This window comes from Ascidia mentula, chromosome 6 (assembly GCF_947561715.1).
Source record: "Ascidia mentula chromosome 6, kaAscMent1.1, whole genome shotgun sequence".
In the NCBI taxonomy this organism is placed as follows: Eukaryota; Metazoa; Chordata; class Ascidiacea; order Phlebobranchia; family Ascidiidae; genus Ascidia; species Ascidia mentula.
Window position 1 is genome coordinate 20,480,754 of NC_138571.1, and position 24,281 is coordinate 20,505,034.

The window sequence follows — 24,281 nt, forward strand, 5'->3', positions numbered from 1 at the left end:
TCATTTTGTGGGTTTAAGGTAAGGGTGAAACTTTTTTGACAGCATTTCTTGTCTTGATTTGGTATCAGATTGTTTGTTATTGTTTCCAAACAATTCCAGATTTCAGGGCAACCTGCAGTTCAACAACTGAATAAAGTCGTTCAGATCGTGGATAAAGCATTCATGGATTTTCATTGCAAGCCTTACTACACAAACCCATCCTACCACATGAGTATTGCTTGGCATCTCAACCAATTCACAGAAGAATCCAAATTATTTTCAAAACTTTCATCAAATTGGAACAAAATAGAATTGGAGAACCCTGAACTTTTTACAATTGATGTGGATGAGGTTGTTTGTAAAAGTGGCAACAAAATGTTTTCATGTAAACTAAGTTCCATCAGTTGACATCCACAATACTCACATGGACATCGGTATTGTCACCATTTCATGGGACTTTTAGTGAGTTTTTCCATTTTTTGTGTTCGAGTTAAATTCTTGTTTAGCTCCAGATTTGAACTGCTACATTAATCTTATAATGTAACATTTTGTTCTTTTTTATATAATTTATGTTTAACTTTTATTGTTTGTCTCATACAGGTTCCAGCACAAAAATCTGTTGTGAACATTTCTAAACATGAGAACCGGCGCTGTTTATAAACGTGATATCATGAATTGCTGAACAGCCGCAAAATGCAGGTTTTTAATTTGAACTGTTTATTATCACGTTGAGTTTATGCCGACCTAAACTCCATACATGAAGTAAAAACTGTGTTCAAATTTGTTTAAAACAAAATTGATTTTAAAGAAAAATGCATATGAGCCAAAACGAACCATATGATTTGATACTGATAACACTGTTGAATACTAAGCAGTTGTTTGGGCATAATGCGCTCCACAGTGGTTCGTCTATATTGTTTGATGCCCAGTTATGGGTACCCAACTGACTTACGTTGAAAAATATCTGTTCCTGGCTAGTTTGCGAGCTAGTCCTGGGCCACAGTCACCAACTGCACTTATGAGACCCCTACAAGTCAAAACCATCCACAGTGTCCCCAGGTCTATTTCAATAAGGTTGGAATAGGAAAATTTTGGCTAAAAATATTTGTTTGTAAAGGAAACAGAAAACAATAACAGTTGAACTGAAAGAAAAAGTATTAAAATTGCGAACAGATGTTGAAGAAGCAAAAGTGAAGTAAATATCCTTGGACAACATAGCAGGAGAGAATGCATTTAAATATGTATGTTCGCAATTTTAATACTTTTTCTTTCAGTTCAACTGTTGTTGTTTTCTGTTTTTTTTTACAAACAAATATTTTGAGTAACACAAACTAAAGAAGAATGCACCGACCAAATTGCAATTGCCAAACACATGGGAGTATCGATTAAAAAAACTGATCTGGCATCTCACACAGAATACCTTTGAGAACAACAAGCAGCTCATCAAAATAATCCCCACCGATAACTGAAAGTTTATCTCAAGGAAAATCAGGAATAAAAATATTTTTCAACAAATCAAATCTGCATTTCCCCAACTCCAAAGAAACAACTTCCAACCTGCAAAATATTTTCATGACAGAAAGTTTGACAAGACAAAACCGAAAACTATTCAACACTTGCTTGCAGCACAAAAAAAGACAAGCCTTCAAGTATATTTGGACAAACAATGGGACAACACTACTTCGTGAAAATGATGCAAGTAAGATCAGTGTAGTGTTTACAAACTATCGAGTGTAACATGATCTTTATGTAAACAATACGTCACATGACCGGATAACCACATGCTAGGGATTCTATTGGTATTCTATTCGAACGAGCAATAACGAAGTATCAAACATACATCTGGTGGCCGTTTGGTCAGCAAAGTCGTCTGATAGTCACACCAGCTGCACTGATGAGACCTTTTAGGTCGAAACAGTGGCCATCTGTCTGCAGCTTATATACAAATTCATATTATTGGCTCCACATTGCTTATCATCTGGTGTCATGTCTAGTCTTTAGCACAGAACTAGACAGAGGAACACTATAACTGGCGACGAGGATAACGAGTGTAAACAACTATAACCTCGACTATACTCGAAAGTTAAAGAGACATACAGACGTAAAAGCTGAACAAAAACAAGATGGCTGCATCAAAGTCTGATAGACTACCCATATTTGACATAACTGATCCGTCAACAACAGGTTCACATTGGGTGAAGTGGGTTAAACGTCTAGAACATGTCTTTGTGTCCGAAGATGTCACAGACAACAAAAAGAAAAGATCTCTTTTGATAATTTATGCAGGAGCAGAAGTATTTGACATTTTTGAAACTTTACCAGACACTGGTGATGCTGACGATTATGACAAAGCTCTTAATAAGTATTTCATTCCGAAGAAACATACTGACTGTGAAGTATTTAAGTTTTGTGAGTCAAAACAGTTGGAGGATGAAAGCATGAATCAATTTTATTCACGACTTCGCAACCTATCTGCTGAATGTGAATTCCATGATCGTGACCAAGAGATCAAATATCAGATTATTTGCAAGTGCAAACAGGTTGAGAATTAGAGCCTTTGAAAGAAGAGGTATCAATCTCACAGAACTGCTTGGTATGGCATACGCTATGGAATCATCAGAATCACATGCATCAGCCATAGCAAATCGAATCAAGTCGGAGCCAGCAAATGAAGAAATGGTCTCCAGAGTCAAGCAGAAAAGATTTCCAGAAGAAAACAAAACAGCTTCAAACAAGCATGTAGAATCAAAACACAGAAAATGTTACTTCTGTGCAGGAAACTATCCTCATGCACGCGGACGCAAGTCTTGTCCAGCATTTGGAAACAAGTGTGATAATTGCGGAAAGTTCAATCATTTTCCTCAATGTCGTCTTATGAACAAAAACAAGAGACAAGTTAGAAATACAGAAAACATCTATAGTTCTGATGAAAGTGATGAAGCATCATGATGTGTATCCATGTGTCAAGTAAAGAGCGTCAACTATAAAACACCACACATGATCTTGAAAGTTAATGAACAAGAAATTCCTTTCGTAATAGACTCCGGTGCATCTGTAAACATAATTGATGAGAAAAATCTAAAAAAGTTGAAAGATTGCACACTAGAGAAAAGTAAAACAGAGATACATGTATATGGAGCGAAAAAACCATTACCAATCTTAGGGAAGATCCATGCTGAAGTTAAAACAGCAAGTTTCAAAATCCATACAAAGTTGTATGTGGTGAAAGGTGAACATGGTTGTTTGTTGAGTTATGGTACATCAAAAAAGCTACATTTGCTTGAAATTGCAAACACCATGGTAAAGGCTGCTGAAGAAAATATCCTTGAATCATACGCTGACCGATTTGAAGGAATTGGCAAACTCAAAGGATACAAAGCAAAGTTGCACATTGATAAATCAGTACAACCAATAGCACAGCCACACAGAAGAGTACCGTTCCATATCAGAGATAAAGTGAAGAAAGAACTAGAGTATTTGGAGAAGAATGAAATCATTGAAAAAGTTTCAGGTCCTACTCCTTGGGTCTCTCCAATAGTAACTCCACCAAAACCAAACAGTCCAGAAGAAGTTCGCATTTGTGTGGATATGCGACAAGCTAACAAAGCTATACACAGAGAAAGACACATCTGTCCTACACTTGATGATATTATCCACAGTTTGAATGGAGCAATAGTATTCTCCAAGTTGAATCTAAACAAAGGATATCCTCAAATTGAGTTGGATGAAAACAGTAGATACATCACAACTTTCTCTACACGTGATGGTCTTTACAGATACAAACGCCTAAACTTTAGAGTTTGTTCTGCTGCTGAATTATTCCAGAAGATCATACAACAACTGATAGAAAGCATACCAGGTGCATTGAATGTAAGTGATGACATCATTGTATTTGGAAAAACTAAAGCTGAACATGATAAAAGTCTCATTGCTGTACTCAATATTTTGAGACTGAAAAATCTTACATTAAACAAGAAAAAATGTGAGTTCAACAGGTCTAAACTTGAATTTTTTGGATTTGTTATGAGCAAAACTGGAATCTATGCTCAAGAGAAAAAGATTGAAGCAATTAAAAATGCTGAAACTCCCAAATCAGTACAAGAAGTAAGAAGCTTACTGGGATTAGCTAACTACTGTTCCAGATTAATTAAAGATTATGCTACAATCACTCAACCATTGAGAGAATTAACACACAAGAACTGTACTTGGAAGTGGAACTCCAAACATGATGAAGCATTGCAACAACTGAAAGACAGTTTGACAAACAAGTCAGTCATACGCTATTTTGATTAACAAAAAGAAACTGAGTTGATAGTCGATGCAAGTCCAGTTGGGTTAGGTGCTGTCCTTACTCAAAGAGATGAAGATAATAATCTCTATATTGTGGCTTATGCAAGCAAAGTGCTCATGCCCGTTGAACAAAGATATTCAAAAACAGAACGTGAAGCTTTAGCAATTGTCTGGGGATGTGAACATTTTCACTTGTATTTGTATGGAATACAAAAACCATTTACTCTTGTGACAGATCACAAGCCATTAGAATTGATATTCAAAAACCCATCATCAAAACCTCTAGCAAGAATTGAAAGATGGAATTTGAGATTGCAACCATACAATTTGAAAGTTGTATACCGTCCTGGCAAAGATAATCCAGCAGATTACATGTCACGACATCCTATCACTCACCATTCTGTCAAAGAAACAAATGATACTGAATTATACATAAATTTCATTGCAACATCAGCTATGCCAACAGCAATGACAAAAGCTGACATACAAGAAGCCTTGCAAAAAGATGAAGTAGTTCAGAAAGTTATTGAATTAACAAGAAACAACAAATGGAAAGCAAATTTGGATGATCCAAACCTAAAACCATTTTTGTTAATCAGAAATGAACTGGTAGTAACAGAGGATGATCTCCTCCTAAAAGGTACAAAAATAGTTATTCCAAAAATGTTACAAAAGAAAGTCATTAAATTGGCACATGAAGGACACCAAGAAATTGTCAAAACCAAGAAACTCCTCCGAGAACACATATGGTTCCCTGGAATTGACAAAACAGTGGAAGAAACAGTCAAAGATTGTATATACTGTCAAGCTGCTACAGTTACCAACAACTATGAACCACTGCAAATGTCAGAACTGCCAAAAAGTCCATGGAAAGAACTCAGTCTAGATTTTTCTGGTCCATTTCCATCAGGAGAATATATTTTTGTATTAATTGATGAATATTCCAGATATCCAATTGTCGAAGTAATCAAGTCAACAAAAGCAACCTCAGTCATTCCAGTATTGGAAAAGGCATTTTCATGTTTTGGAATACCAGACATCCTAAAAACAGATAATGGTCCACCATTTACCAGCTATGAATTCAAGAATTTTGCAAAACAACTTGGATTTACTCATCGCAAAATCACTCCACATTGGCCAAAGGCAAATGCTGAAGCAGAAAGATTTATGAAAACTTCTCAACAAAGCTGTAAGAATCATGAATGCTGAAACTAACTTGTGGAAAAGTAATCTACATCAATTTCTGAGAAACTACAGAGCTACACCTCATTCTACTACACAAGTGAGCCCTGCAGAACTCCTACTTGGAAGGAAAATAAAAATCACTATTCCTCATGTTGATGACATGAAAGAAGACACACAACTTCGTGACAGAGATGAGAAAGCAAAACTGAAAATGAAGAAATATGCTGACAACCATTCACATGCAAAAGAATCACATTTTCAAATTGGCGATAAGGTTCTTTTGAAAGAAAAAAAAGAAGGCAAATTAATGCTTCCTTACAATCCAACACCATTCACTGTTACACACATAAAAGGCACAATGATCACAGTACAAAACAAACACAAAACAGTGACAAGAAATTCATCATTCTTTAAGAAAATAAACAAAACATCACAACATGATGTACATACAGATAATGATCACCCATATTTTACATATGACCATGATAACACAACAACTTGTGAAGAACACAGTGCACATGATTTTGTTGAAAGCGACCCAGTTCCTCGCTATCCTTCTCGAAATCGTAGACTCCCTCAATATCTGAGAGATGGTACTTACATGTAAATGCTATTGTGCATGATTCATTCGCTTGTATATTGCAGTACTTCATTACCTATGCTGTATATTGCCATTCTTCACAATACGTACGTCAAACATGCTTTTATACTTTCATAAGAAGTCAGTGTATGATTGCCAAACTACCTGTGTTATCCTGCCAATTTCTGGTCCGAATACCTCCCAGTATCTTCATATACTGAACCATGCCATTGTGTTACTTTGAAGCGAACCGCCATTGTGTATTATGTTAAATAACCTTGAACCTGTGATTTAACATCTATGACTTGGGGAGGAATGTAGTGTTTACAAACTATCGAGTGTAACATGATCTCTATGTAAACAATACGTCACGTGACCGGATAACCACATACTAGGGATTCTATTGGTATTCTATTCGAACGAGCAATAACGAAGTATCAAACATACATCTGGTGTCATGTCTAGTCTTTAGCACAGAACTAGACAGAGGAACACTATAATCAGAGCCATAACTCAACTGCTGATTTGAAACAACATTGAACTTCCATCTCTATAAAGCAAAGTATTGTATTTACATTTTTTTGTTATTTAATGTAAACAATGACTGTATTTTATACAAATCTACTACACAACATGTGTGTTTCTTGTTTTGCAATTGGTTGACATGTTTGTACAAGTAACACGAAAAGTGCAATATTTTCTGTGTGTTAATCATTCCCACAATACTTGGTCACTCTCTGATTATTTGGTGAAATTTCCCCTTTCCAGATGGCGAGAGAGGTTGAAATGGCCAGGGAAGCGACGGAGAACGGATTGGAGGAGGACGCTGAGGGTCTTCCTTCACCCCCACCGCCCCCACCTTGTGAAAAAATGTACAGCCCCCGCAAATCCATGGATGGCGAACACGTGGGTGCTTGTGTGTGCTACGTATACGTTTTTGTGAAACAAATCTTGTTCTTTTAAACAAAATACTTGCTTTTTGGGTTGGTTACTTTCTAACACTTGGAACTTTTAATTTAATTGTTTCTTGGTTTCCGCCAGCAAGAGATTCAAATCATATTTCTATTGTAAAAAAACAACTCGCCTATCTCTTCGGGCAGGAATCGGCTCTTGCGTCACTCGCCGCCGTCATAGATTCCGCTGACGTAGACAGTGCTTACTCAACCGTAAACAAGAGGATGCTCTCATCCGGTGGAGAGGAGGAGCTTGATGATGCGGAACGGGAGGAGATGGAGAGGATCTTCCAACTTGAACTTGAGATCGCGCAGATGCATCGACGAAGCGAGGCCAGGGAGAGTCTTGCGCTGGAAGTGGTGAGAATAAGTGTTGTGATGTCATAATATGATTCAGAATACTGGAAGGTATTTAAGAACAATCTTAGTTGGCAAAAAAATAATCTGGTATTTTTACAAAAAAATAATTTTTGTTTGTTTTGCTGACTCTAATAATTTTTAATCAGGATCAACCTGAAGCAACCGATGAATTTGTAACGAACGTGGGTGAGGAATATTACCCCGACGAGAAGGCAGACGAAAACAGAGGAATGGACATTCTACAGGTTACAAATATAAGTTGTTTGCGTGCAAACAACACTGTGAATGTTACTAGGATTTTATTTTGTCCATACTAACAATTCAATCCGGCTCAATTGCCTAATGGTGGTTGCTATTTTTAAATTCACTAACAAATGATTTTGCGTAACCCGAGATCATTCTTATCAGTTGTAATTCCGATAATCAATCCGATGACGTCATCCTCGTTACGTAGCAAGTCAGCTTGTATTAGGTCTGAAATCATCTTAAAATAATTTACCGTTTAAATTATATTTGGTCTATAGTTTAATGGCGTTTACTGATTGATTTTAAATTGCCCCCGAGTGCGTAATATTGTGATTTATGCAACGCATAAGCGAGTTACTCGCAACCACAAAGCAAAGTTCGGGGTGCTGGTGATACTATGGACAAAAAAGAAGATTTTTTAAACATTTTGTTGCTCCAGGATTTGGGTTTTGAAGATTTTGAAAGCCAAGTGGACGCAATGATGCATAACACATCGTATGACGTCGATCAAATGAATGTACGATATTTGTTTTTGTTTTAAGCTGATTTGCACGTTGTTTTGTAACAGTTACCTGAGTGGCGACGAGTCACATTGTAAGTTTCCGAGACGGGGAAGAGGTTGTGGTTATATTGTTTATGTTTGCAGGGAAGTATTCTCGCACTGGGTGACAATTAGTAAACAACAATATGGCAGTCGTTTTATTTATGCTAAGAGCAAACGATTTGATATTATTTTATTAACACTTAACTCTGCAGTTGCCTGTGTGCGTTTTTCTTTTGCTACAAACAGACAAGGGTTTTGATTCTTGATTATTTAAAGTTAATCTTTATCGTTTCTCAACTAACAACAAGTGTAAAAGGTTAATTTCAACCTTACATGGAAAAAGTTAGTAAACAAATATTTCCCCGACCCACAGAACACACAGGATGGAATTGTTCCAGATGACGAGGAGAATTACGAAGCGGAAGACATTAAAACGTCTGATATGGACGACGGTAAGTGTTTAAACGCTTTGTTTTAAAATTTCGCAGTTTTGACACGGGGTGCTATTACTTATGTGGCAAAGTAGTGACGACATCATGTGATTTGTCGTGACGTCATCAATGTTTTTGTATTGAATTAATGCTTGGGGGTTGAACTATTGCTGGTGTTTTCAATCAAACTTGTTGATAATGAAACATTATTCATGGGTGTTTACCCACTATAGAGAGTTATTACACTGATTCGTCGTTTGATGACGTCGATGATGACGACATGAGTGACGATGGAACGTCCACTAGTGGCGGTATGGAGGTCGCAGAGAAGTGGAGTCCCAACGTATACTTTCATTCCTACCTCGACGTGAAGGTTAGACGGAATAATATGTTGGACTGAGATTTCCACCTTCGTGGTTCCCAGTCTTCACAACTCGCATTCGTCCAATATGTTCTCACGGCGCACTGAAATTTCGTGACGTTTTAAGGATGTAATAGTAATACAGTTGTTGATATTGATCAGTTCGCTTGTTACGTATCACATTGATCAGTGCAACAACTAAATGGCTCAGTTTGTTATGGAAATAAAATTCAACTCCACGTAAGTTGGCCAACAACATTTAAGCAACAAACTAGCAAGCGTCACACCAACCTCTGCCACTGTGAAGATTGGTTGATATTTGAAAACACATCATTGCACAACCTTACAACCTGTTATAGGGTGGCCTCATGAGCCAGTGGAAGAGACGGTGGTGCGTCCTGAGTAACAGCACTTTCATGATCTTCAGAAGCAAACATTATAGTTTAAAGTGCGGCTGGCTGTTTAAGAAAGCTGACAGTGGCAAAGGAACTCTGAGAGGAACTCTCCCAAGGAAGAATTGGCAGAAAAGGTTGGTGGTCGGTGATGTATTTCATATTATATTTCCGTTGTTAGTTCTACGTAGCAGTTGTAAGTTACACGAAGCTTGAACACTAAACAAGGTACAACAACAAAACACTAAACAAGGTACAACAACAAAACACTAAACAAGGTACAACAACAAATAACCAAATCCAGATGGTTCACGCTGCGCAACCAGGAGTTGAAGTTTTACGATAACGACGAAGAGAACGCCAAGTGTCGGGGGACGATCGACCTCAGTCAAATCTCCGACGTAACTGACGTCACAGAGAAAGAGAATGGCATTGACATCATTATGACGTCATCAAAAGTGCACCACCTTTCGGCGGAATCGAGCGAGGAGGCGGGGGAATGGTACAGGTGAGTTTAAACCAGAATCGCCGACGTTTGGTAAAAAGTCTTTGGATGCAGTGTGGACTTTCACTGAAAATACTGTGAAATGTTATTGAGTGGAACTTTTTTTCCGCAGCATGTTGATGAAGATTGTATCGAGCACGGAGAAAGAGATAGCAAACATGGAAAGCGAGTTCGCGAACCCGAAGAACGCTCTGATGACGGTCGACGGTCAAACCGTTACCCAGGCAACCGCAACATCTGTGTCAGGTGACTCTCGTGTATTTAAGCAAGTTCCCAGTTTCTCTTGAGGGGAAGGACGTTACAATATAAATAGGTTTTGGGAGTTCTGGCACTGATTTTAATCTCAGGAATCGGTTACATTATGGATGCTACATTAGAACCAATTACTCCTATCGTGGCATCGTGGCGACAAGATGTGAATAATATTAAGTGGTTTGTGACTGCAGGAAAGTCGAACACGTTCACTGTGACGACATCGCAACGTGTTTACACATTCGCGAGTGATTCGGGGGAGGAAATGCATCACTGGATCACTTTACTCAATGAGAGCAAGAACACAGCAAGTTCAGGCGACTCGGTACGTGTTAAACAGACAGAAACCAAACCCCATTTGACTTCAGGTTTTTAAATGATTGCTTCACAATTGGTCACACATCGAAACGACAAAGTGTGTTGTTAGAAAAATTACACAATAAGTTTTGTCAAGAAAATAAAAGTCAGTAACACTTTCTTTTATAACTAATGTCGTATTTTTTCTTTGTGGTAAGAGAACTCTTCAGGCTCGCCCACAATCTAAAATATTGTTGAAACACTTTCAGGCTGGCCAGGATTCTTTCATACAGCAAGGTTGGTTGCTTAAAACATCTTACGAGAAGCAGAAAGTGAGTCACCAACGTCGGTGGTTCGTTCTGAAACCAAACGCGATCGAATATTTCAAGAACAGCAACCGCGATGCCCAGAAGATCGGGTCGATGGGACTCAACAGTCTCTGTGTTGTCACCTCACCGGACGAGAACGTCTTTGTAAGTCCCTGGTGTATGTAGGAGTAAAAGTGGGCTTTCGTGTGTTTACTAGAGATGAACACTTGTTAATCAAACCTCGCTGTGAGATCCTGCATAGTTGGACGATTCCGTCTTACCATGTAAAACATGTAAAACATGTAACACTTAAAATCATAAAACGAATGTAATAAAGTTTAATAATATGTATGTTGCCTACACAAAAAGCACTTGTTTAAACAGGATCAGTCTGGTATAACACAAGGGAAATATACGTTGATTCCTTTAAGCATGTGATTTTTTGTGTAATATTACTGAACATTGACCGGCAGCTGTAGTTTCGATCCACACTTTCTATACTAGAAGTTACGCCACCTCTATTTCACTACAGACGCAGACAGGTTTGTGGGAGATTGTGGTGTACGGGAGGAAGCACACCCTCCGACTCAGCACGGAGGTAGAGGAAGACGCGAACATCTGGAGCAGTGAGATCCAGGCTATGATAGATGGACAACCTCTGATTATCACCAAAACAAAGATCCTAATGGACAAGATCAAGGTACAGAAGTGTAGAATTAAAACTGAACTTATTGCTTGGAGTAATCTGCTTTCAGGGCAACTGCTTCGATCTAATATGTCGGTAATGTGTCTGGTGATATCTTGCCACTTAGGTAGCCAGGCGAAAAGCTTCTTGCATTGAAATTACCTGCTAATAAAACACATCAGGAAATATTATTACAATGTTGTTAACAAAACGACTCTGCCCAAAGCATTTCATTCTTTCACTTATATTTAGCATGTTGCCCATAGTGTATGAAAATATGACTAAAATTTGTGTATGTTGCAACAGCGTTCAGATGACAATGAAAAGGAGATCAACTTAATCTACAAAAGGAACCCAATCTTCAGGCAATCAAGCGAACCTTTAAGATCCCCTTTGCTATCCCTTCCATACGAACAGGTGAACCAGCAATTATTACAACTATCCGTCCCAAAATCCAATGCTAACGCAAACTTAATAGTGCTGCAAGTATCCATGTGGTTGTCATAAAACCACGATGACGTCAACATCATCTTATCCGAACTATCTGTGACGTAACATTGCTCACATTGTTGTGTTGCTAATGAACCAAGTTGATTATTCAAAAAAAAATATGAAAGTATTGGTTTCGCTACTTAAAAAAAGGCATAGAAATCATAATCAACCGTTGTTTGCTCACAGGTGCCCTCTCGTGACGACCACTACACGTTGAGGGACGAGGCTGTGAGGATTTTTAACGTCCTCCTTCAAATGGAAGAACGGACTTTTCAGAACATTGAGGAGGAAGCGAAATCACTCCAGGTAAAAAAACTGAAAAAATTGTTTTTAAATTTTGCTTTTTGATATTTCTCGAATTCCCGCCTGTAACTGTTTTTTCCCCTATATATTTGCACATGTTATGACGTTTGTCAGGTAATTGTGGATCTTTCTTTGCAATGAGTGGGGAATGATGTTCACAGATCACAATTTATATCAAAGTTTTACTTGACGTCAATAAGCATTCAAAGCAGACAATCAAAAAGCATTGCGACTCCGTCCAGCCAACAAACCATCTATCTGTTCGTTCCAGGCGATCATGCGAGTGTGCCACGGCTCCAAGCTATTCCAGGACGAGCTTTACCTCCAATTAATCAAACAAACCGCCATCTACACCCTCCAACTCACCACAGACGAGCAAATGTGTGACCAGCTTCATGTGACGTCATGTCCGCATTACTGGCATCTCATAGCTTGTATGTGTTGCGCGTACCACCCATCACGTCCCGTGCTGTCTTACCTGAAGCTGCATCTAAAGAGGTATGACGTCACCAAAGTGTGTAAATAACTTGGTTATCCAATGTAGAGTTCGCGGAACCCTTAACACAAAAGGTTTACTGAATTTGGGGGTTCTTGGTTAAGTTAAACAATCGTTTTAGGTTTCGCAGACGAAAAGTTTGTGAATATCTGATCTGAGCGCTAATTCTAAAACATCTCTAATCCCACTTTTGTTGGTAAACCAGAATTTATTGCTTGCCTCAATGCTTTGTATTCCCAGTAAATTTGAAACAAAATGCTCGTTTAATGAGAGATAAGCCAAGAAATGTCTTAAACCTTAACGTCCACCGACGATTTTGCCGGGCCAAACTGGTGGGGCGTGCGCCACTGAGAAGCACTTGCTACTAAGCAGTAGTTTTGCATTACAGCGGGTCGGGTTATCTTACCTCGCGCTGTTGACTGCACACAAATGTGCCATAAGATGCCTGGGAATCTGTACAGTAATGATTATTCAGGGATCCCTTTTCACCGTTTGTTTATTAACATCCGTTATCAGGGTACAAGAGCGATTTCCTGGTACTCTTGGTGGAGCTTATGCTGAGTTCGGTGAAAATGCGCTGAGTCAGCAGACGTCACGTCGACGTAAGATGGTTCCTTCCATTGCTGAGATTTGTGCTGTGCTGGAGATGAGGGACCTGGTCACTGTGATTAACTGCTATGGTGGCGCAACATGCGAAATCTACATCAACTCTTTCACCACTGCTGGAAAGGCAAGTAGAGCATTGCTGCAAATTGTAATGTTGAACACTCGGAAGTATTTCATGTATAATTTTGAATTGTATTTTCTTCTGATGATCTGGTTTTGTTGGTTGGTGGCAAACATTATTCTTTTTCAATATTTGTTATTAAATTATGTTCTGCATTTTTATGTGTTCAGAAGCGTTTCGTTGTTTTAGTTACAAAATATTTTTACTTTAAATTAGAGGAGTTACTTTAGACAGTTTACGTCCAACTTTGGTGTTCAGGTTGTCCAGAAACTCCAGCATGGAATGAACGTGGAAGGGAATAAGAACACGTTCGCAATATTCGAACACAAGGGCGATGTTGACAGAGCGATTGAACCAAACACTTTCCTCGCTGATATCGTTGCAAAGTTCGAACAGTAAGTTGCCGTTGGAACTTTTTTACTTGATTTGAGAAGTCTAGTTACAAATTCGTTGCAAGCAATTGGTCACACAGCTCAAAGAAGAAAATAAAAATATTATCGTACAAAAGTAGATTTTCGCAACATGTAATTTAACCCTTTCTCATGTAACGCGAAACATTCGAATTTAAACAGAACAAACTCGGAATCACAAACGAATCCGGATAGTGGCGGTAAGGATTCGGAATGGGTATTCTACTTCAAACTTTACTGTGTGTTCGATCCGATTGATGCACGGGAAGACTCAATCGAATATCACTTCGTTTACGAAGACGTGAGTCGGGAGTTTCTCTGTTTCCATTCAGTGATTTTAGTTTTTTTGATTGAAAACTTGCCTCGGTTGATTCTGTCGTCATGGTAACCTGGCACCCAACGCGGATTTCACGGAGCCATAGAATTCCTTACATGAGCTACTGGATACCTTAAATCGTCTGGGTTCCTTCTCAACTCAAATAACTTTGGCGAAAAAATTTCGGGAAACACTGACCTTGAGTGCTTGACTTAAAATAAATATTTACTCATTTTTGTATTTTGTATTTTCTAAACGCAGGAGTTTCCAATGCAGGAAATAAATTTCATAAAACCTCTAGCTTTCTTAAAAACATTAACTCAGAACTTCCCTAATGTTGCAGGTCCACGAACAAGTGATACAGGGACTTTACCCTCTATCTGATGACGTATTGAAAGATATCGCAGCTTTAAGGTTGCAATTCGCTGAAGGAAATTACCATCAAATCAATATTGAGTAAGTTTATTTAAGTGGAGCCGAAACTTTATCTTCATTGCTTCGTTCCGTTTAACCAACAAAAAGCATAAAAATATAAAAATGCCAATGGATTTTCAAGACTTCTTTTGCGAATATAAAACATGGATTTCTTTTTCCAGTGCTGTCATCGGCAAATATTATCCAATCAACAAGTTAATGGCCGCTTACGAGATCACAAACGAAAACGAAGACTTCTACTTCAAACGAACCGATTCTTTCTCGAATGAATTAAATGCAAACTCAATGCCAGTCAAGAAACGTTCTGTGAGTAAAGGTTTTTATTCGGTCTCAATTTGATTTTTTCGGTAATTAAGACGTTCTCATAAATTACGTAAAATTCCAAACTCGCCACGTAGATCTGCCCCACTTCGAACACATCCTTTCATCCCATGCTAGTTATCCGCTCCCATGGGGACCTGACTCGATAGACTTGTGGTTTTATCGGTGCCCATGCCATTTTATTCCGCATATTTATTGTTCACACGCGTTAAATTCGTTTTTGTTCAAAACAAAATTAAGTTATATTTGGACGTTGGCACCAACCGCGCATGAATCGTATTCCAAAACTAATCGTCATTCTTTAAATCAGCTCGTATATTGATAGTTAGTAAAACAACAAAGAATTTTAATTTGTGGACGAAGCTAATTGAGGCCGAAACGTTAAAATTTAACAAATCGTTTTTGTCAACGAAGAGTTTCGTCAGATTTTAATTCTTTCAGGGGTCGAGTCTTTTCAACACGTTCCGGAAGAGAGGGATGAAGAAGGCGAAGGAGGAAGGTGAGAGCGGTGAGATGAAGAGGACTCTCTTCCTGGAGGAACTGCAGGATGTCAAATCAAACGGCCTGGATAGATGGAGGAGATTGAGAGGAATGCCGCAAGAAGACGCCGTGGTCAGTATCACAATAATCTCACTAAACAATAAGACTGGAGTTTTGTGATATTGGATGTCGGTGCATCTCTGCCCGTGGTTGATATTTATTGGCATTGTATTTGGCTGCTTGATGTTTAAATATTATTCGCATAATTTTATGTTCAGCATATTTCGCGTTCTCTTCATTCCGTCTAATTCATTTTATCTCAACAATTTGTTTCAGGCTGAATATGTTAACCTTGCACGTCGGTGGCCCGGATACGGATCCTACTTGTTTAAAGTTGAAAATCAGGACGCGCAGTTCGGTCAAACCCTTCTCACTCTGGCGATATCGGCGCAGGGAGCAACTGTGTTCAAACGAGGTCACTCACAGTCCCTGGATCATTTCTCATATGAAAAGTAAGTTTGATCGAACACAATGGTTCGTTTTCAACGCGGGAAGACACGAAACTTGTTGGAGTTATTGGCTCTCAACATTTCTGCTTATCGGTCTTATGAATATAATGCAGTTTATTTTACGAAACATAAACTTACCATAACCATAGTAGTGGGGTAACGTGGAGTCCATATTTCCCTGCAGTTTATTTGGCGTCAGAAAACAAAATTGTTGGTTATCTACGGCCCAAATGTTTGATTCGGTCAAATGCCCACTTACAAAAAAAGTTTTCAAATAGGGTTTCGGGTTTGCTGCGGCCGGTTTCGAATTCGGCTCTGACGTTTGAAAAGTCTCAGAACCACTGTTCCAAACAATTAAACAAGATTTTGCAGCTACATTCCTTGAGTTGAACATGTTATTGTGTCTTCCTCTCAGGATCCAGTCTTTCGGAGCGGGATCTGCGAATGTTTTCAGACTTCAGACCGAGTCAAGAGGGGACATTTCCTTCACCGCAGAACAAGTTAACGAGATTGTGAAACTCATGCGAGCTTACGTCACCGCCCTCTTCCGCCGAAAGCATTGAAAGTTGACACCGAGCAATTTTATTGCGTTCAGATTTTAACGAAACTTTAGTATTTGTCGTTCTAGCCACAAACTTGAATGTTATGATCAGGGGTTTTCCACAGGGTTACCATATGAACCACAGCGATCTATATCAATGGCTTCCACATTACCACACAATATTACCTTCGCCGATGCATGTTTTTGTGACATTACTAAGCAAAAACTTTCGTCGGTTGGGAGGATCCACAGAGTTAACCAGGGTGTCGTTGGACCCGAACGAGCTCGCGAGTTGTTCCAAGTCTTTCACGTCCAATAAGGTTTATTTACAGGATCATGTATCTTATAGTTTCGGCATATACGCTTACACCCACTCTCAATACTCCGCTCCAGTGTTTAAACCTTGCAGTTACGATTTTCATTTGTTTTGCCACTTTCACATGTTTTTTTCGCTAGTCATATTCTTTCTTGTCGTGAAGCACTTGGTGATCTTTCTGTCTATTTTGTTTTTCGGGAAACCAAATTCCATAACCATAGAAATCACAACCAGCGATAAAGTTGTCAGTCCCACTCATGGCATTTCAACTTGTGATTTGTAATTTCAATATTATTTCACAATTTTTCGCCGCAATCATGAACCACACCCAAAACATGTGTTTCCGCCTAATTTTAACATCTAAATAACGTCACCAACACGACGACGTCACCACGTAACATGAAATATTCCAACCACTTTCGTACCTATTGTTGTCAACCCTTTTATCCTTAGACTGCCTATCTTTTAACAATGTTATCTGTCTAATATTATTTATTGTACATTTGCATCAATTTATTGCTTCTTCGATTTGGTTGTTTCATAAACACAGTTCCTTGTATGTCTGCGGCAAGCCAGTTGAGGCCTGTGATGTCACAATTGCTTATTGTTACGTTCTAATTACTGCTATTGTTTCACTGTCGCTCGGTTTTGAAAAAGAAACAAACCCTGAATTGGGATCGAAAAGAAATTCGTATTTTGAGATCTTGTCGGAAAATTCTGGTTTTTAACATGGCCTGAAGCTGACATCATGACCCTTGGTGTTTGGTGGCTGGAAATTCTATTTATCGAGTAATTTATTTCGAGTTCAGGAATCAATTCTACAAAACTTCACTCTCTCCATGCCATCTATATTCTGCCATGGAATGCAACCGGCAGACGCATCAGACGCGTCTGTGTCCTCCACAAACTGCTGCGTTAAGTTAGGTTGTTACACAAGAGTGTATAAGGTCTAACCTTGGGAGGTGACAAGAAAATGATTTGTAAAGGAAAGCCAAAGCTAGTATGCTGCTCATGCCGAAGCAAATGTTTCAAACACCACTGTGTTCATCATCAGTGACAAGTAAGCATGAGTTGCAGCAAGGTGTGCGCAGAGGTAGGCAGGTAACTGAACAGACAAAAACAACAACACAAATGAAACACGTGACAGACGCCACTCGAATGCCCACGGCCGTGACGTCATCATTTGGGCTGCAATGAGGACCTGGATGTTGACAAGAAACCTTTTTACACAATTTACCCTCACAAAAAACCTTTCCCATAAGTCGGTGAAATGGCGCCGCGATATCCGCGCATTTCTGCAAATATTTGCGGTGAATTGGCGTGACTGCATTTTTGGGGTTTATCAGAGAAAGCCAAACTGAACTGAATCAAATTTACTGACATCCTCGAATCAGAAATCAACTGTCAAATCTGATGGATCAATGTTTATATTTACATGGATTATCAACATAAAGCATGGAAACGGTTGCATGCGATATTACAACAACGACATGATATACAAGGAATGATAAAACGGAATATGTTGTCAATATCTAATTGACACGTTGACATAATTCTATGGAAGAAGTGGCATCCGAAACGCACAAAATGTAAGAATATGTAGTGTCGACGTCATAATTGCAATTATTACGTTGTGTTTTTCTGGCATCAACCGTTTTTTTAATAATTTCGGATAATAATCACGCTGTAAACCAAGTTTAACTCATTTACGGCGAACGTGCTATTCGTTCGTTGACACTTCCAGCAACAAGCCGCCTTTTCAAATGAGTCACGTGGTAATCCGAACTAAAATAACCCGGTATGCATTTTCTATATAGGCCACATGTCTTTTGCGTAAAAAAGATACGAAGGGACAGAGGACAAAGGACATATAGGACAGAAACTTTTTGTACGCGTGGTTTGTAACGTGTCATTGTTAATCCTCGTGCGCTTGTTTATTATGTATTAAACTGATCGATTGACTTTGGGTTTGATAGCAGCCTTTTTATCAGGAGTCAGATATACGTCAGTGTTATTATTTGTGTAGACGTTTTAAGTAACGAACTACAAATACCATGATAATAACAAACATGCAAAAAAGGTGAAGTTTTCGCAACTAACACAAAAATTGTAAGGATTTGTGGAATAAATTCGGTTCGGTATAATTGCTTTCCTGTTATTTACGATTTCAAGCCTTTATCAAAACTGGTGAAAGTATTTACAATGTCTGTCAATAATTGTAAATCAACACAACGTTGCCATGGTAACTAACGACGCAATGTTAATTTTCGTCACTTTAAACCTCCCCAACATTTACTCGCATTTCACTTTCATCTTAGAACTCATTATTCCGCTCCATGAGTATTTCCATTTAAACCAACTCATAGTGTTGCCACCAGTAGAAGTTCTCGACCACGGACCATTGAGGTGGGCAGCTGAACAACTACGATGCCACCAAGCTCCACCATAAGTCACAGCACAATTAACACTTGGATACCTGCAATTATAATTAAGTCGGTTGTCAACAACTCTGTGTTACAACTTATTTAAACTCAGTTAAAACTTGCGCTTAACTAAAACTTTAACGCAACCCCCTGTTTCAGAACAATTGATTTAAACAATTGTTGATTTAGGGTAGGCGGTTAACTTTGTCAACGAAAATCAACTATTTGAGGAAATGCATTTCATCTTTATTAAAACAACTCGATTTACTTCGTTAGTAAAACAGAAATATAATCAGACACGTTGTATCGTTATTACTCACGTATCATGGTCTCTGTTGAGAGTTGAAAATCTCATCCCGTTAATAGTGCCGGACCCAGCCATAGAATCTGATATATTCCCCGAATATCCGGATATAGTAATTGTGTAAGAACTTCTTTCATCGCCAATGCTGAAAGTACTGAAAACAACAATGTCATAATGTTTAATTTAATGCAAAGTAATTTAAATAACAACGGATAATTTGTTGTTTTAAATCAATCCGCTTACATTGGTTTGTTGCTCATGGAAATGATTGTTAAACATAAAACCCTTTATGACGTAATAAACGACATGTGTCATACATTGTGTTGTGTTGTGTGGGATAATTATTTGTCAACTAAGCAATAAACACAGAGTGGGATTAGAAGTTTTGAGAAGGAAACCCAGATATTTTTCAACTTTAAGTTCACAAACGACTGGAGGATTACAAGGAGGCTTTATTGTAGCTGAAGAACAAAGCGGATAATTCTAACTTTCCAGTCAAGATGCAACGTTTTGGCAAAGGTCAGTACTTGGCACTCAAGATTTTACCACAAGGACTTTGGCAACAACGACCGCATAAACTCGTCTGGGCAACAGATTTTCCTTAACCTTTTTTAAGTGGTTCTTAACCTTTTTTATCTCATTTCCCACTTCCAGTGTAAACGGAATCCTTATTTCCCACTGGTATTTACATTTTTTAACTAAGAATTTAATTATTGTATTTTCGTTATATCTGTTATACTTTTTTAACTTTTTCTACCGCATGGCATTACCAATTACCAATAAGTGTACAACACACAGTGAATACATATCATATTTCTTTTCCGACTATTTTTGTGTATTTCGGTGCCGACTAATTATCCACCTACAACAGTGGTCCTCAAACTGCGGTACGCGTACCACTAGTAGTACGCGAGAGCTTTTCAAGTGGTACGCGATTTAGTCTATTCTATATAATTTGCCGCACTTTGCAGAAGCCAAAACCGCTGCAAATACATGATGTCGGTTTTCTTTATTGTGCATCTGTGACGCAATAGTATCAACGTGAAATTGTTGCACTCTTGAAGTAATTCTGACATCGTGTATTCAACTGTGCAACAATTTCACGTTGATACTATTGCGTCACAAATGCACAATAAAGAAAACCAAGCAGATATTGGCTAAATTGTTATTCATTGGTGTTATGTCATAACAGTTATGATATAGTAATACGGTGGTATGCAGTGTATTAAAAAACAAATGAGCGGTACGTGATTGGAAAAAGTTTGAGAAACACTGACCTACAACCTTTAAATTTCCCACCGGATATGAACCACTGGCCTAAGGAATTAACTCTGCAGGCCAATGCACCCATTTTCTTGCATAGAGACCCAACAATATCCAATCAACCACGCAACGACCAGCAGCTAACCCAGGGGTGGGCAAAGAGAACACAGAGTGTATACACTATACAACTTATACACTGACAATCAAGTTGTGTCAGCGTCTTACACGTCGCGATTACGGGATTTTTGTTGCTTCATTCAAAACATTGGGGGCCAAGCATGTTGGGCAGAAAATCGAAATTTCAAACCATGGATTATGCATGGGTGTTAGATGGAGAATATAATAACCATTTGATCCCATATATCGATGTGGGACACAGCACTAATATTCACTGGATTGCTGCAACCAATTGTCAAACGGTTTGACCGTGGTCATTTTCGCTTGAACTGCGCAAAAAGGTGACGTTCGACCCAATCCGAGCCCCACTGAGCTCGGTCCTGGCAATCCGCGAACAAGCGATCGCGCAAACCTCAAAAGCGGTGATGTGGGGTCGTTACGAGTTGATTACCATCCCTATGTGTGTGCGGTATCTAATTTTATTTTTTTTTTGTTTTCATAATTATTCCGAACCGAGTAAATGCATTGAAACACAGCAAGAATATTCTGTGTTGCTTCAAACTTAAAACACGAATTTTGTGAATCTGACGTAATAAGGAGGGTATTTCCCCTAATGACTTTTAAGATTTTGTTAGTTATGACGACCTGGCAGCATCAGGTAAATTATCGTTGGAACAATGGCATTAAATTGAAAACGTTAAATACGTCATAGTCTTACCTATACTCGGCAAATCCTTGACCTCCGGAAAAATCCTGAAGGTCAACACGAAGGCGACATCTAGTGGACGCACTGGTGATTTGATACAGTTTCTCCAAACCTGATAAAATTTGTTGGTTGTAATAATATTGCTGAAAACACTGGAATTTAAATTGAATTAACTGATACTGTTATAGTGACTCTAGGATTGTTACGAAGCGTACTTGAAACGTTTTGCTTGGTTGGCCTGTATATTTAACTGGGTGTGCACAAGTTACAACAATGTGTTCAGTAAATGTATTCAACCTAAAACAAAGCTGGAACTCCTGTTGCTGCCAGATGGCATATTGCAATTTAAAATGTACCGCTCTTCTGGCATGAAATATACGTGCTGTATTTTTACGACGTTCCGTCTGCCATTCAGCGAGACTTCATCAGGTATTAATACCGCAATTTCAAAGTAAACTACACTAAAACATTTAAGGGCTCAAAAACGAAAAAAGGACAGGTTGACACCGCTTGTCAGATCACGTGGCAGAGGCAAAACACGAAACACTGCGGGAGGCGAAACAGTTACAACAAATTGTTATAAACTGCCGGAAAGTAGACACAGTGCTGTTTGTCGTTGACGCATCCACTGTTTTTGTGAATGTGAAGCGACTCAAGAAAGAGCCGCTTGGTGTGGTCCAACTCCTTTTCCAGAACTTGGAAAGGGCTTTATCGAAGGCAACTTCGTGTCGCAGTGTCACCGCATGCTTGGCCAACGCAGTCTTGCTGGCATCTTTCGATGCGACATCACGGCGATGCTCTTTCAGTCGCGTCTTAAAGGCCCTTTTAGTTTCGCCGATGTAAATACCATCGCAATATTTGCATGGTATTAAACAGACCATTCCCTTTGGCTCGGAAGCCTCCGTAGCAATGGGTCGTGAAATTACATTGCCAAGCGTTGTATGGGGCTTAGTATAGATTTTAATGCCTAATCCGACATCAATCTTCGCAATGTTTCGTTAAGGCCAGGGTTGAAGGGAATAACAACTGTTCCGCTAGTGGGCGTTTCATCCTTACGGGTTATTGCCAGTATATTTTGAGCGTGCCATAACAGTGGTGATTGATAGGGATACCGGTACATTGGTGAACAATGACACCACATCAAAGGATACCATGCTGTCATGTTGCTCCACTCGTAAGCTCCGTACCTCGACTGCAAACTCGCGTGAGTTTTTTACATGGTGCGGACTATTGCCCAACAAAAGGAGCGATTATTTTAGCATTCTTGAGTCGCTTCACATTCACAAAAACAGTGGATGCGTCAACGACAAAGAACAATGTGTTTACTTTCCTGCAGTTTATAACAATTTGTTGTAACTGTTGCGCCTCCCGCAGTGTTTCGTGTTTTGCCTCTGTCACGTGATTTGACAAGCGGTGTCAACCTGTCCCTTTTTCTTTTTGTGCCCCTGAATGTTTTAGTGCAGTTTACTTTAAAATTGCGGCATCAATACCTGATGAAGTCTCGCCGCATGGCAGACGAAACGTCGTAAAATACAGCACGTATATTTTATGCCAGAAGAGCGGTACATTTTAAACTAAAACAAACTATTATTCAAAGTTTTGCAACATTTGTACTTGGTTAAGGATTGCTTTATTGGAATACAAACCAATCCAAAATTCTGTTGATAGATCCCCAAACCCGTTCTTGTAATCCACCCAATCTCTATCGAAACTAACAGATCCATCATAACGACGCTGGAACACCTGGTATTTATCAAGTAAAACGCTTGACACTGATTTTCGGCGAATTGGTCTAAAAAAGTTAGATGACCTCCATGTCAATATATGACTTTTCACTTTCGTGTGTAATTTCCTGACCTTTAGAAACAACACAATCCCGGGCGTATTGTTAAGTATTGTAGCGTGAAATCGTAAATTACATGGCGTGCATAATCACCTCGCTTACCCAACTAAGCGCTGGTGCCAGGGATTGCCCACCCCTGTGTTAGTGATATTAACCACAGTATGAATACCTGCCATCCATCTTCACAGTAAACTTCTTCTCCAGATCTGAGACTTTGGCGACCTTGATATGGGGAAGTTTTGCAAGATTCGGAATGCACAAATTCGTGAAGATTTTCCAGTCCTACAGAAATACTGTGATGAATTCTGGTTGGTTTCAATCAACGGACGCATGAAATGGGTTGAGGTTTTAATATAAGGAGGTTGTTGTTATCTGTTTCCTGCTTCACGTTGATTTGCCGACGCATGTGGAGTCAACAACTTTACGACGATTTTGTCCAACTTTACGAAAATGTCCGAATTTGATAAATGTAATAAATTAGTGGCGGCTAACCAGAAGTTAAATGCTTAATGTAGGATTATCCCCATTGTGCGGTTATCTGCTGAAACTTCTGACTGATGATTAAGTACGATGATTCGAGATATACTTTGTCCCAATATATTCTGTGCCACATGAATGTTTTACTTTTCGCATTGCGATTCAATCCCATGTATGGGTTTTGAATTTTGGAAAACATTTATATCTTGTTGTTGCACATAATCATACTTTACTGCCCCCTAGCGCCGTTGGTGGCTATGAGTAACTTGGTTTCTGTGTGTTGCGTGAATTTGTGAGTGACCGAGGTTTATTCGAGGTCGAAAAGTGTTACCAGTATTCAATACAGGTTAGATACAAGTTTTAAACTTGTCACGAGTATAATTATCAGGTGATTGGCAAGTACGCCGATAACCACACCACTAGGGGTAGAAAGG

The 24,281-nt window shown here is 38.9% G+C and overlaps 3 protein-coding genes and 1 pseudogene across 3 annotated transcripts in view; 1 reads left to right on the forward strand and 3 right to left on the reverse strand.

The window, feature by feature from the left end:
* LOC145907419 (uncharacterized) overlaps positions 1-24,281 on the reverse strand; it is a 292,577-nt gene that overhangs the window by 239,736 nt on the left and 28,560 nt on the right. The gene's annotated exons all lie outside the window — the stretch shown is intronic.
* LOC145907457 (ficolin-2-like) overlaps positions 1-24,281 on the reverse strand; it is a 162,231-nt gene that overhangs the window by 137,244 nt on the left and 706 nt on the right. The window lies entirely within an intron of this gene.
* LOC145907454 (unconventional myosin-X-like) overlaps positions 625-24,281 on the forward strand; it is a 42,522-nt pseudogene continuing 18,865 nt past the window's right edge.
* LOC145906380 (fibrinogen C domain-containing protein 1-like) lies at positions 18,287-24,046 on the reverse strand. Its single transcript, XM_082993794.1, has 6 exons — positions 23,995-24,046; positions 23,540-23,652; positions 23,174-23,270; positions 21,540-21,639; positions 19,458-19,595; positions 18,287-19,190 (listed from the first exon to the last, which is right to left on the reverse strand). The coding sequence occupies exons 1-6, from the start codon at positions 24,044-24,046 to the stop codon at positions 19,007-19,009; spliced, it is 684 nt and encodes a 227-aa protein (XP_082849920.1). The 3' UTR covers positions 18,287-19,006.